This window comes from Squalius cephalus, assembly GCF_949319135.1.
Source record: "Squalius cephalus genome assembly, chromosome: 24".
Classification (NCBI taxonomy): domain Eukaryota; kingdom Metazoa; phylum Chordata; class Actinopteri; order Cypriniformes; family Leuciscidae; genus Squalius; species Squalius cephalus.
Window position 1 is genome coordinate 17,148,676 of NC_137145.1, and position 14,534 is coordinate 17,163,209.

Consider the following 14,534-nt stretch of genomic DNA (forward strand, 5'->3'; position numbering starts at 1 on the left):
CTCAAGAAACATTATATATATATATATATATATATATATATATATACTGTATTTGTATATTTGTATATAACAAAACAGCATTTATTTGAAATAAAACTGTAACCTTATGATACATTTTTTTGTCAATTTAATGCCTCCTTGCACAAATTCCACCCTGACTGTTCACACTTAAGTTATATTGCAAAACATCAAATGCATATCTGTTTTATTTCCACTTTAAAGATTCAGGCGATTTTAAAAACAAAATATGGGCCACATTCAGCTGTGGTGTGAACATAGACTTCCGTATTGTCTAAACGACATTAATAGGGCAGGTAACTGGATGTGTGCTAACTCACATTCTAAGCGTCGGCCTCACGAGTCAAGGACAACCCCTAGAAAACGAGACAAATTACGTATTCATCAAACTGCTAGATCAGGCCACCACAGGCGAGTCCCTAAAGATGAGTGAAGTCACTGAGTGCATTACAAATACAACTGTAGTGCAAATTAGAGGGGGAAGTGTGGACGTGAGGTCTTTTTATAATGGTTTCATATTAGGTGAGTGTGAATCCTAGAGGTTGTGAATCTGTGGCTATATTCGGAAATGTGGCGCATACTTTGTGCAGTATGCACATTTCTGTAGGCACGGGATAGCTAGATGACCTACTTCACTGGGTATTGTATCCCACAATGCAACCCGCTCAACTCAACCTTCCATATGCAGTAACTAGATTGTTAGTATGTCATCTGGAACTGTTGCTAAATTCAGCTGTAGCCAGGTTTATTATTGTTAATTGAAATAAAGCTGAAATAAAATAAAATATAAATATTAGATGAAAATTAGAAATGCAGTCTTGGCTGAAAAACCCTGCACTAAAGCCCTCAAATTACTATTTTTAGCTGGAAAAATAAAAAACTTAAACTGAACAAACTAAAACTTAACTAAAACAAATTAAACCCAAATAGTAGTATAAAAACTAACAAAAATAACAAAAGCACATACAAAATAGTAAAAAAAATAAACATAAATTAAAATGAAACCTGAAATGCTAATTCAAAATATTAATAACTATACTGGTATATAAATAATACAAAAATAACACTGGTAATCACGTAGTCCTAACTATATCCTGCTCAGTATATACTGTATACTACATAAACAACATGAAATAAAATAGGCTATATAATTGCAACAGCAAACAGTAGTATGCTTTATTGCTGTCACATGACCTCTCCACAATGCATGTTTAAATTAACAGTAGCTATTTTGGTTAAACCTTTTTTTTTTTTTTTTTTTTTTACATTTATACCATTATGTGTAAAAAAAAACATTAACTTTTGTCAAGTCTGATTATATAAGCAGTCAAGCAAGTTACATTGTGGGATACGGTATACCATACAGTTGCATAATGCACTGTATGGCAAATGTAGAAGGTCATGGGGGAATTCCATGTATACAGAAAAATGTCATACTGTGCACAAACATGCATCAGATATAGTAATAGCAGTATGGAAGTATGCTATTCTGAACATAAATGTTGTCTAAACCTACTGTTAAGAGGTAAGTATGTAAACATCTGTGCACCTGGATGAGTGGGAACCCTTGTGTGGTCTGTCAGATGACTTGTATTCTGTGTGTGCAGCACAGCCATTGGATAAAAGGCTGATCGATGGGAAAACGATGTTCAGGAACTGGTTGCTGAGGGTCGGTGGGTTTGACTGTCTTCAAATTAACCTCCTTCTGTAGCGCTGTTTGCTGTTGCCTGGCAACCAGCTACTACTTCTTTCAAAGGGATGTGTTTTGCGAGTGCGCAGACACAATGGTGAATGTTGCAAAAATGCAGTGATTATCCTAAACTACGGGTTGCGTCCATATGTGTAACGAAATATCATATTACAATTTAGCAAAATGATCAGTCAAAGTCTAACCCCGTGCACCGCTCTGATTCGCTCGGTAAGTTTCACTGTGAGCTGAGTGCTGAGTTGAATCTCCTGCAGACTTTGGTGCTGAGAGCAGCAGTTTGGGTCTGGACTCATGCATATGCACCACTCCAGCGAACGGCAGATCGGAGAGGGAGAGAGAGAGAGAGAGAGAGAGAGAGAGAGACAGAGAGAGAGTGTTGCATGCATGCCAGGGTAAAAGGGGGATGAGGAGGTGAGAGGGAGATGCAGGGGAAAAGGTTGATAGATAGATAGATGGATGGATAGAAAATGAGGCTACTTCCAATAAAAGCTCCAACATATTAGGAATACTTTAAGCTGTGTTGCTATGTGAGCGAACGCAAGCGCCTCGCTTATATAATTAACCCATGCAACATATCTGCATCAGGCGTATGTTTTAACATGACGTGCCACAACTGTTAGAGGTTGTCGACATTGGACCTGTCAAAGTAAACATTATAAACTTGAACATGTGTCTTTCTGAATGTGTGCAAGATGATTGATGATTGTATTGAAGCACATTGCATTGCAATGCCCCGTTCGCTTTGATGTGTTCATGACCTGTTTAATCTTTGAAGGTCTAAATGCAGCAAAATTTAGTGTGCACCCCTATACCCGAAGTTGAATTTTTCCCCCCCATGTACGAATCAGTCACGGTCCCACACCAGCTAAGCACCCTCTGGCTCCGCCTCCTACAGTAGCCACACCCCAAACTCTCGCTATAGGTTGAGCTGGAGAGAGATTGACAGTTCTGAGTGGGCCGCTCTCAAAGGCCTTTTTTCCACCGCCGGGCCAAACCGTTCTCATTGTTTAACCGTTCCTTTCCATGCTGATCCGGCCCAGCTGGTCTGGATATGGTTTCATCTTCCACTGTGGGGCTGATAACGGAGCTCTTTGGAATGTAATATAAATGTTAGTCTTTGCCTTGGTAACGCAAGAGTTTACAGGTGATATGAAATGTAAGCGACCGCGCTCTGGAGTATGATGATTCATTATTAACTTGCGTTAACTTTGCTCAAATAGTGCGCTTGGCCAGCAACCGAGAAACTGGTAGCCAAACAAAAGACAAGTGACCAATCCTGAGTGGCGACGTCACTACACACACATTCTACCAGCACAGTTCAGCACTGACCTGAGAACTCCAGGCCGAGAACGGTTTTTGATCGAGCCATGCCGAACCAAGCTCAAAAATATAACTGGAACCCAGAGGCCGTGTTAACGAAAAAATTTCCGTCATTGACAGAATTTTTTTAGCGGTGACGTAAAAATTGATAGCTGTCCGTCATTTTGACAGATTACACTGAGAGCGATGTATTGTAACTTGTAACTGTAATTCTCACCCCTGTCCACTTGGTGGTGAATGCGCGCTTGCTAACTAGCAAGTTAATGGTCAACGAATGGCTTTTCTGAGTTACTTGACATTGTCTACAAGCTGTTTTATTGACATCTTACTGTGGTTCAAACACTGATTGAGTGATTACATGAGAGACATGATACAGATTTCGGTAAGTTGGACTGTATCTTTCAACTTTTTTTTTTAATGTTTATTTCATACTTTCAATGTTTATTCCGCTTCTCTGAACTGAGGCGCTACAGTGATCACTCATTAAAGGGCATCAAAACAGTATTGGTTGAATTTTGTGATAAAATAGACTGAATTTGAAAGCTGAGACTTTGTTTGATTTCAAAAGTAACAAAGCACAAAGTTTATTGCGATTTATTGGACAAATATTCATGATGAAATCTGAAAAGTGACGCAAAGTCTCTGTTCAACTTTCTCTTCATAAATAAATAAATGCATAATCTAGCCTATATGCTTGTCCTGTACGTTTGTGAATAAAAATGAAAATGTGAACAAAAATAGAGCCTATTAAATGGCTTATTATTATTAAAGTTAACAGGTAATAATAGATTATAATGGAATTTTTAGTTCGTCAAAATAACAGACCTAAAGGAAGTCTAATGCGACCTCTGCTGGAACCGTTCCTTACCGTTCTTAGAACTGTTCAGCCCGACGGTGGAAAAGGTGCTAAAGTTTTGATGGTGTTTCAATGTTTACACTTTAGGGGGAGATAAAGCCATGATTGTCATACTAATAGTAGTCAATGAACAAAACTGGGTTAAGATAATGTATTGTACCAAAAAAACTTACATACTTCATCTAAATCTTACTCTAACAACACTAATAATTCTTCTTCTTCTTATAAATATATTCAATATATCTAATAAATTAATAATTACAATAAATAATTCTAAGGACCTTTGTGGAGGAACGCCTAATTACCCAGAATGCTTTAATTGAGCTGTCATTGGAGTCAAACTATATAAGCAGGAAGACAAGATAAAATTCTTAAACAGAACACCAAACAAGTGACCCATTAGACAGAAGTCCACTGCTGTGTTCACTACATTTCTCTTCTTGTCATTCTAATTCAATTCAAACTCCTGCTTGCGAATTGACTAAATTCCTAAATTACGATTTTTGTCTTGTCAAGCAGAACCTCAGAACCGCATTTGTCCTCTCAATTCCTAGCAGGAAAGTGTGTTTCTCTAACTGAAATATCTGTATCTAAAACAAGCATATTGGTTGGTGAAGTATAGTAAAATAGTTAATCAGCTGTGCTTCGCAGGGCCCCGCTGTTAGGCTACATCAATATCCCACAAACATAAAAACAATATTCTGCGTTCTGCACGGCTGCACCTTACAACAGACTACAGACAACTAACCGCCTGTTTTACCAGAGGACGTACTGCTACTGAAAGAAGAGTGATGGCGAAGAGATGAGATTTAGCTTTCGACAATATTAGCCATTGGATTTGGTGAAACCAAATAAACATGAAGTAAACATGAAGCTTCACCACTAAACCTAACCATCAGCGGGGTATAAGTACAATTGGGATAATACAAATTAAAATGAATTAGCTACCAATTCGTCAAAACGTAAAATAGTTATGAGATTGTGTTGGAACTCCCGCCAAATAGCACCATTGACGACTTCTTTAGTCTTTGTAATCATTTACTCTGAAATATAAATAAACAAGTGAAGTTAATCATGCTAAATCTCGGCGCTGCTCACCCGCAGCAGGTATAAAAATATGAAAATGTGCCCTCTTCATTCTGAGGTGGCATTTACATTTCCAAAAATAATCTCCTCCACTTCTCAGATACCAACACTGCAAACATTCATTGTTTCCCTTTGCATTTATAATTACGCGATTAGCGTCCACATCAAAAAATGAAAAGCGCGTTTCAGAAACATAAATATAGCTCAAAGCAAACATCCTCGAGAGGTGCACGGCAGTGAGTGAATCATAATTCGGGAATTCTGTGCTAGCTGGTGGCGAATGGCGGAAAGTGTAAAAACTGCTGAAATAAAGAATCGTGTGGAATTAGGAACCTAATTAGGGTAATCTGTTCCTTCAAATAGAACAGATTTGATGAAGAACTGGAAGATGCCGAGAAAGAGAAAGCGAGTGAGGTGAGGGGGTAATGCGAACAGGGAAATGCAGGAAGCGCTTAGGCCCTGGTAAGAAAAACGGAGCTAACCCGCAAGGCCCATTGACAGCGCATTCTTTCTTCCCCAGAGTTCATTAATTAGTTAATTAGTTAATTAGTCTGAGCAGATGGTTGTGGTACACAAATCAGCAGCTCAGAGGGGCAGCTGGGCGGAGGCAGAGATGGAAGGTGAGGGCGCCTCAGATCTGGAGAAAACGAGCACATTCGCAGAGCGCTAATGCTAACGTAGCTAACCTGCTGCAGTGCACACTCACAGAACACATGTGTACTAGCACTCGTAGCTCATTCTGGCCTGCCACCCCTTCCTCAGAGTGTGCGTGAGGAATTTCAGATAGTTGCGCAACGGCCTCGAAAACACAAGAACCTGTGCGGGTCAGAATCCAGAAAGAAATGCTGTGTGTGTGTGTGTGTGTGTGTGTGTGTGAGTTGCATTAGCATTGGTTTGGATGAATTCTCTGCTTCACTGCAGATATAAAAAGGCACTTCTGATGGTTATTTTTAGCATGTTCACATTTCTCCCTTCTGTCTCCACTCTTTCACTTGTTCTGTCTCTCTCTCCCCACCTCTCCACCTTTCTCTGGCCCTTTTTCTTTTTATCTCTCTTTCGCTGTGTAAAGGTGCATGTGCATATAGCTCACACAGTTCTGACAGTGTCGGTGCGTATGGGAGCTGGATAAAGGGTCCGGTTTTGTGCTAAACCTGCTTTTATGATGCGGAACACTGTTCTGTCTCTCTCTCTCTCTCTCTCTTTTTCACATCCTTTGTGCATTTTTTCCTGTTTGAAAATGCTTCATCCAATCCAATCATCCAATGGGACTGGAATGGCAAGACACAAACACGTAATCCCCTTCACCGCTATAGAAAAACCTCTATAAAGAAGAATAGAGAGAAAGACAGATAATTCACTGAAAGGTTACTCTTATTCATCCATGTACCAAAATTCATCACCCATGCTAATAATAGTAATTTTTGCATCCTTTCAGGGAGGCGTACATGTATTTTTTGTTTCTAATGTATTCATTTTAAACAGTGTGGTCTATACAACATAATCATACTAATGCTGCAGAATGCATACTGTGTGCATTGTACACATTTTCTGTATGCATAGAATATTACGGTTTGCACCAAAATGTGCAGTATGTGCACTGCACTCCATTTGCAATGTGACGAGGCAAAAGTAATAGCCTTTATTATTGACAATTTTTTTGCAGGCTGAGAAACTTTTACACAAATATGACAAAAAATGCTGGAGTTATACAATTTGCAGAGGTATACATTTAAGTAACACTTGCAAGTACGAAGGCTAAATATTTCGTTATCAAAAACAGCTATAGAGTTAGCAATTTTGTCTTCATCTCTGTAAATCAGTTTGAACAGGAAAAAAACCTTGGATTAATTAATTATACATTTTTTTGCAATCACTCCATGTGGCATTTTTAATGTAAAAAAGGCAAAAAATCCCATTGTATAAATTCATACGAAATCGCCACCTCATGAAACAATCACCAGATCCAATGGCTAATTGTAACAGTAGTCCACTGAAGGACAGTTGAATGTAGAAATGAATCTGCAAAATGAGTTTTCAATTTTATATTTTCAGTTTTCATTTTAATTTAAATTTTAGTTTAAGTTGTAGTAAATATATATTTTTAATTTTTATTTCAGTTTTAGTTTGTAATTTAAGTACTTCAAACCAAACATGCTTTATTTCAGTTATTTGCCAAGACAACATTTTTTTTATTTACATTAAGTTTTTAAATCTAAAATGTATATATTATATAATATTACTTTAATTTAATTTAACAAACATGTTTTAATAGTTTTATTTAACAACACTGGTGTTTAATTTTTTCAAAAACAAATGTGAAAGACATGCCTCGACTATTTTTACTTCTTGGATTAAGCATTTTAAATCTACTGGATTACAATGACTGTTTGGTTGAATTTATGTGTTTTCTGATTAGGAAAAAAATGATAATTTTAAGCCCTTTCAGAGCAAATACATAAACACTATGGACAAAAAGTTTTTATCCTTCATCTCCCAGTCATACAGTACTTGACGCCACTTGACGAATTAAACATGCAACAGAGTAAGGTCTTGTCACCAAAATGTTGCATAGTGTTAAAAAATTAATCCCATACTTTTTATTAATCCCATACTTTTTATTCACAGCACATAAATATCCTAAACATGGAACCTCTCTTCTCTATTAGCACCCCAGCCGATATGAGAAGCTTTTGATCATTGCATTAAATAAACACACTTAGAGAACACACACAGGCCAAAACTACTCCACTTACAACTTTGACTGTGATTCCCTCAGATCACTTCATCTCCACAGGGAACTGTTTCATTTACCTTCTTAGTCTGTTTAGATTTATACTCAATTCGTCATTCTTGAAGGTAAACTCACTCTGGCCTTCTGCATTCATTATGCGTTCATGGAAAAAGGGAGTCATCTCAACTCACACGATGCAGTGCAGAAACGGCCCAAACAGTTCTCTCACACCATGCGTGAAAGTTTCCTCACAAAATCTTTGAGACACCTAAACCAAGCTTGAAACTTAAGCATCGTTACTAACAGCTCGGAAATGCAGTCATAATTGGGTCTTTTTTTACAGTTTAGTGCCACTGAAAGTGGAATATAGGGTTTTACTTCTCCCCGATTGGGTTATTGTAATTCTTATATGCTAAAAACACTCCACATCTAGAGTTTCGGCTGTTTCTTCTTCCTGATTAAATTACTGTAATTCTTTTATTTCAGATGAGGTCACTTAATGTGTTAAAGTTGAAGTAGAGCAGAACACCACATCTAGATGCTAATGACTCAAAAATACTCTGACAACTCAAAATGAAGAGATTAAATCAATATTCTTCTAAACCTCTCTGATAGTTTCATATAATTCACAAAATACCATATTTATAATTCAATAACCAAGCTTTATGCAGTTGAACCGCCACTACAACTTCCCGCCTGCAACCTTTTCAACATTCTTAGGTTCTCATAAAAAAGGCCACATTCACACAGCAACAAAAATGGTTGTCAGTACTGTATTTGAGTCCTTAATACGGTTAAGCTCACACACAGTTCAGTTATTTACAGCAATGACAACCATTCTATAACCAAACTTGCATTTGTAAATTTTTAGTCACAATCGCATTCTCTGGAAACCCACGCTGTGTGAACGGAACTGGACTGGACAACTAGTTGCATGTCACCTAATAAAGAGTGAGAGAGCCGCTCTGTGCTGCACAAACATGTCTCTACCGTGTGTTGCGGGTTTTCCTGTCTGGTTTCATTTTTGGTAACTAACAGCCTTGGAGATATGAGCTGTGTGTCATCTGAAGCTTTTAGATCCAGTCTATCAGTTTTGTGTTATACATGTGACCCAAATGCCCCGCTGTTGGTTAATGAAGATTTGATGGATGAAATCACAGCTCGATTGGACTCTTGACGTATCAAATCTGTTAAGGCTTTTCAGTTTTATGGATGTCACTGATATTATGGTTACTGGTAAGTGAATGTGGATTTGACTTCCGGTGCACGTTCATACAGACAGTATTCGATATGCTGCTCTACGGTAAGTTTTTGTTTGAACAGGACATTTCGAGACTTCGAGACATGCATTTGTCAAATCCAAAAACTGACGGTGTGAAAGTAGCCAATGTTTCCTTTATAGTGAAAAACCAGTCCAATAATGCAGAAATGCAAATAAGAATACAGTTCCTTCTAAAGCATAACACCATTTTACAAGTTTTGACTTACCGTAATGTTTATTGAATTAACTCAAATATGTGAAGTTAAATATTATGTGAACGTAAATATTAAGTTTATATTCAAGTTAAATATTACAACTGCACAAATGTTTACACTGGAAATTTACAAGGGATCATTCATCCGCAAATCTTCTGAAGCAACACAATAGTGCTCAAATCTCATTTGCACTTGCATTCAAAACTGGCATGTCAAGACATGTTGTGGAGGCTTTGGCATGAGAACCAATGATATTTGACTTCACTGATGTTAAATCTGGTGCAACATGACTTATTTAAAACATATGAATGAGATTTGACAGTTATGATGGAGATTTTCAGCAAACATTTACATTTTTATGGGGATTTTTTATTTCATTTTTGATTTTTTATCTAATTTTATCAGTCCCTATTGCCATTTTAAAAAGAACAGCCAGACCATTCTCAAAAATGTGCCAGTATCCTTTAAATTACATAAAAAGTAAAATGAACAACAACTATCACAGGTCAACAACAACAGCTGCAGCAGCAGCAATAATAATAATAACAATAAAAAAGATGATGTTGTACTTACCCAGAACACCTAATCTGTAGTTCATAGTGACAACAATTACGTTTCCATAGGCAGCAAGAACGCTTGCATCAAACATGTTTCCTGTCCCCTCCATGTACGAACCACCATGGATAAACAACATCACAGGCTTCTTCCGACGATCTCTAATATCTGTGAAAAGCATAAACATGCATACATTTATTCTGAGTGCAACATATAATATCAGCATCATTGTAAAATGAACAGTAATGATCTGCTTGGTGATAAAGCCTGATGTTATGCACTTGATATACTGTATATATAACATGTTATTTTACAACCATGCACAATTTTAATTGACAATTAAATTAATAAATGTATAGTTCTTATACACTACAGTTCAAAAGTTTGGGGTCAGCACAATGTTTTTATGTTTTTGAAAGACTAATTTATTTAATCAAATATACAGTAAAACAGTAATGTTGTGAAATATTACAATTTAAAATAACTGTTTTATATTGTAATATGTTTTAATATGTTGCTTATTATGCTGAACTTTAAATAAACAGCCATTACTTCTGTCTCATGGTCCTTCAGAAATCCTTCTAATATGCTGATTTGCTGCTCAAGAAACGGTTCTTATTATTATCAATGTTGAAAAGAGTTGCTTAATATTTTTGTGGAAAGCGTTATACTTTTTTCAGGATTCTTTGATGAACAGAAATGTAAAAAGAACAGCATTTATTTGAAATAAAAATCTTTTTAAACATCTTTACTGTGACTTTCGTCAATATAATCAATTTTGAATGGTAGTGTATATAACATCACATATATAGAACCATATATTAATGCATTCATTTCAATTGAAACATACGATTAGAAAAAATGTTTTGCAGTATTTTAAAACTTGAAGCAGAAATGATCTTTGGCAAAAGAATAAGGTGCATTTTAGGCTTTTTTTACGAGCAGTTGCCTTCTTTATACAGGAGATATGTTAGGAAGTGAACACTAGCTTTCTGTTTACTGCATACTACACAGTGTGCAATGTGTTTCCATTTGACGGTCAGATCAAATAATGAGTCAAGAAGATGATGGTAAAAACAAGGGTTGATATTGCTTCCAGTTCACTTGTCACTCTTAAAATAGAAGGTCAAGTTGAGCACACTGCATTACAGTACACAGTACAATATGTTCTGCTGTATACTGCAAACAATGGCAACTTTAGTAGGTCATCCGAGTATACAAATGCATACACTGTATATTGCAGAAATAGTGTATTAGTACACGATTCCGAACATATCCTCAATCGTCTCCTCACACTCTGGGATCTTTTGGCACGGTCTGCCTCGGATTGGCTCATCATTTCTGCACTCTGCTGGCACAGTCTGTCTGTTTCTCTTCCAAAACTCTGTTGCTCTGATGTATCTCTGTATCAGTTAGTACAGTCTGTGTGTGTTCCCTCTCTCTTCTCTGTACATTTGGAATACAAAAAGCTCTGATAGGTCAGACCGGCTCTGACAGAGCTTTGACTCTCTCAACAATTCCACCATCTCAAGTCTAGGTGCTGCACTGGTACCTTCTCTGTCCTTAGACCCTTCTAAACTCCCCCATCTCAAGTGTCCTGTCTCTTTTAGATTCACATCTATATGTGCTGCTTATTGGTGCAGGTTGTTCCCCATTGATTTTCTCTTGCAGTGTGTTTGAGCTGCACATGCTCATGCATATATACACATGTTCTCGGAGATGCTTGTGTGTGTGTGTGTGTGTGTGTGTGTGTGTGTGTGTATGAACGTGTGTGAGTGCGATGGAGTGTGTGAGGGCAGTCAGAGATGTCCAGTTAGCCAGTGCTTCTGTGGTGTGCAAGCGCTGTAGATAATTCATATGAAAACCAGACCATGCAGAAACATAAATAACTACTACGACATCTGTTTACCCCGAGAGAGAGAAGGAGGGGGGTCTGAGAGAAAGAAAGAGTGTGGGTGAGAGAGATGGGAGAAATCATAAAAGCGAGAGTGAGACAGATTAAGAGAGGGAGAGACGGCTGGAGTGGCAGTGAGAGAGAGAGAGAGAGAGAGAGAGAGAGAGAGAGAGAGAGAGAGAGAGAGAGAGAGAGAGAGAGAGAGAGAGAGAGAGAGAGACAGGAAGAGATCGAGATGTGAAAAGGAAATGGCACACAAAAGAGAATAAAATAAAAGTTACACAGACCAAGGTCCTTTCACGGACACACAAAATCACACACACACACAGGCAGCTGTGATGCTGAGTCGCTATGGAAACTGCCTCATCTCTCTCTCTCTCTCTCTCTCTCTCTGTCTAATAGAAGCTCACCAGCACTGACTCACTCATGCCTGTTGCCACGGAAACAAATTCTACACACGTATTTGCACGCCCGCCTGCATCACCACCTGAATCTCGGGTTACAAACGCATTACAGCGACTGCACACTCACACTTTTTCTTCTTAATCTTTGCACACACACAAACACCTCTGCTTGTAGACAAACACACCTCTTTATAAACACATTGAGCACATCTGTTTGTTCAGCACACACACCTATGTGCGATCATGCATGAACATGCTCGTGCACAAGTATGGGCACAGATAAACACATGACTAATATTAGACTGTTAAGATTTTTTCTGGTGTTGATATGTGTTGTTTCACACCCTCAGTGCAAGAGTTACTTGGTAAAGTCTATGTTTTATTGGTGCCGTTGAAGCAATGACACCAATGAATCGGCCAATCAGATAGACCGTGTGGATCAGGTGTGCTGTTATGGTTGAGTGCCGTGAACAGCCAATCAGCTGATGGGAAATCTTTATCAGGATGGAACTGCTTTTTTGTCTCACTATGAGGCGACTTGGGTGACCATAGGAAAGAGGTTTTATTTATTTAGGCCTATTTTTTAAAGAAATTAATATTTTTATTCAGCAAGGATGCATAAAATGGATTGAATGATTTCAATTTCAGATAAATGCTGTTCTATTCACTCATAAACATTCTTTACATCCAAGAAAAAAAAAAAGTTGTTTTTCCACAAAACATTTTAATAAGCACAATTGTTTTTAACATGGATAATAATGAATGTTTCTTAAGAAACCAAATCAGCATATTAGAATGATTTCTAAAGGATCATGTGACACTGAAGACTGGAGTAATGATGCGGAATATTCAGCTATGCATCACAGGAATAAAATATATTTAAAAATATTACAAAAAAGAGAAAAGAGTTACAGTTTTACCATATTTTTGATCAAATGAATGCAGCCTTGGTAAGAATAAAAGATTTCTCTATTTTTAAAAATCTTACCGACCCCAAACTTTTGAACGGTAGTGTTTTTCTGGAGAAATCTTAAAGATGTCTCAAACTGAACTCAGATCTTCCAAGATGCAAAAGCAAAATCAATTTATTTCAATATGAACCCCCATAATTCAATGTTTAATGAGGAAAAATGGCAATGCAATTTGATTGCTTTTTTAAAGTTCTCAGAACTTGCGCTAGATGTCAAAGCGCTGCCCACAAGGCTATCGTCTCCGCTGCATATATGCAAATATTAAATAATTCACTAATGCTCATGTCATTCCTAGCCTGAATGAAGCATTTATTTTAGTGAACTATCCCTTCAATGTCAATAATAATGAAAAACGTGTAGAATCAGATGCTGTAAAAAGAGATTTCTCCAAGCCGTTTTTTTTTTTTTTTTGCTGCAGTATTGAGATATTTTTTGTGTGCGATGCATCACAGAGAAGCACATAGAATCCACAAACATCTTATCTGGGACAACCCTGCTTACGAATCCATGAGTATAATCTTTGTGTGTGTGTGTGTGTGTAAGAGCGACGGAAGAATGGGGAGACACAGGAAGAGAGAGAGACCGTATGCAATGCATTAGCCTCAATATGGGATGGAAAGAGTCCGAGAGAGAGAGAGAGAGAGAGAGAGAGAGAGAGAGAGAGAGAGAGAGAGAGAGAGAGAGAGATACCAAGCACAACGGCCAGATCCTTTCAACAGAGGCCTTAGTATCCTATTTGCTTCAAAACATCCTCAAAATACAAGAACGCTATTCTGTCTCTCCTCCTCCAAGCCTGCATCTCTCTCTTCCTCTCCTATGCCGCACCTCCCCCTCCCTTTCTCTCTGATCTCCTGCTTTTCCTTCTTCTCTCCCCCTCTCCTCAACTCTTTGCCTTCATCTTTGCCTCTCTGCTCTCGTTGTGGGACTTCACTCTCTATCTTTTGTTCTTTTCCGTCTGGGCTTTTCTCAACGTTATTTAAAGGAAAGTAAAGCGAGAGAAGGTGGGAATGGGAATGGGATCGGGACACGACAGATTCGAACCCGGGTCCCCGTGAGCCAACGGCTCTCGTGTGTCGTGAGCAAACGCGCTACCTTTTGCACCACGACCATCCCTCTCCCTTCTTGTTCCTGTCTCCCGCCCACACATCCTCTCTCACTTTCAAAGCTCCATGAATCTTATTTCATCATATACTCGTCTTTATCACGATTTTTTTTTTTTTTGCGATCTCTCCCCCTCCATGCTCTCAAATTGGGGATCTGAGTGTTCCCCCTCTCCTCCTCTTTTTCATCTCTCCTCTCTGTCGTTCTCCTCTTTTCCTCCGTCTCTGCTGTGCGTTTCCTCTCCTCTTCTCTCCCGTGTTCAGAGACGCAAAATTGGATTAGCTGGCAGTGTCTCTATTTAAACCTCTGCAATTAGAGACGCCCAAAATCCGAGAACTCAACGCAATGAGTGCGAGCCCTGCACATGCAGAGACATGTTTGCAGTAAAGAATGATAGTCATTTTAAATAGAATA

General features: G+C 38.1%; 1 protein-coding gene across 2 annotated transcripts in view; it reads right to left on the minus strand.

Moving 5' to 3' along the window:
* Positions 1–14,534, minus strand: part of nlgn2b (neuroligin 2b) — a 77,783-nt gene that overhangs the window by 9,503 nt on the left and 53,746 nt on the right. For both annotated transcript variants that reach the window (XM_079860992.1, XM_079860993.1), the window contains exon 4: positions 9,769–9,918. In XM_079860992.1, coding sequence (XP_079717118.1) covers positions 9,769–9,918 — 150 coding nt within the window. The remainder of the gene's footprint in view (positions 1–9,768; positions 9,919–14,534) is intronic.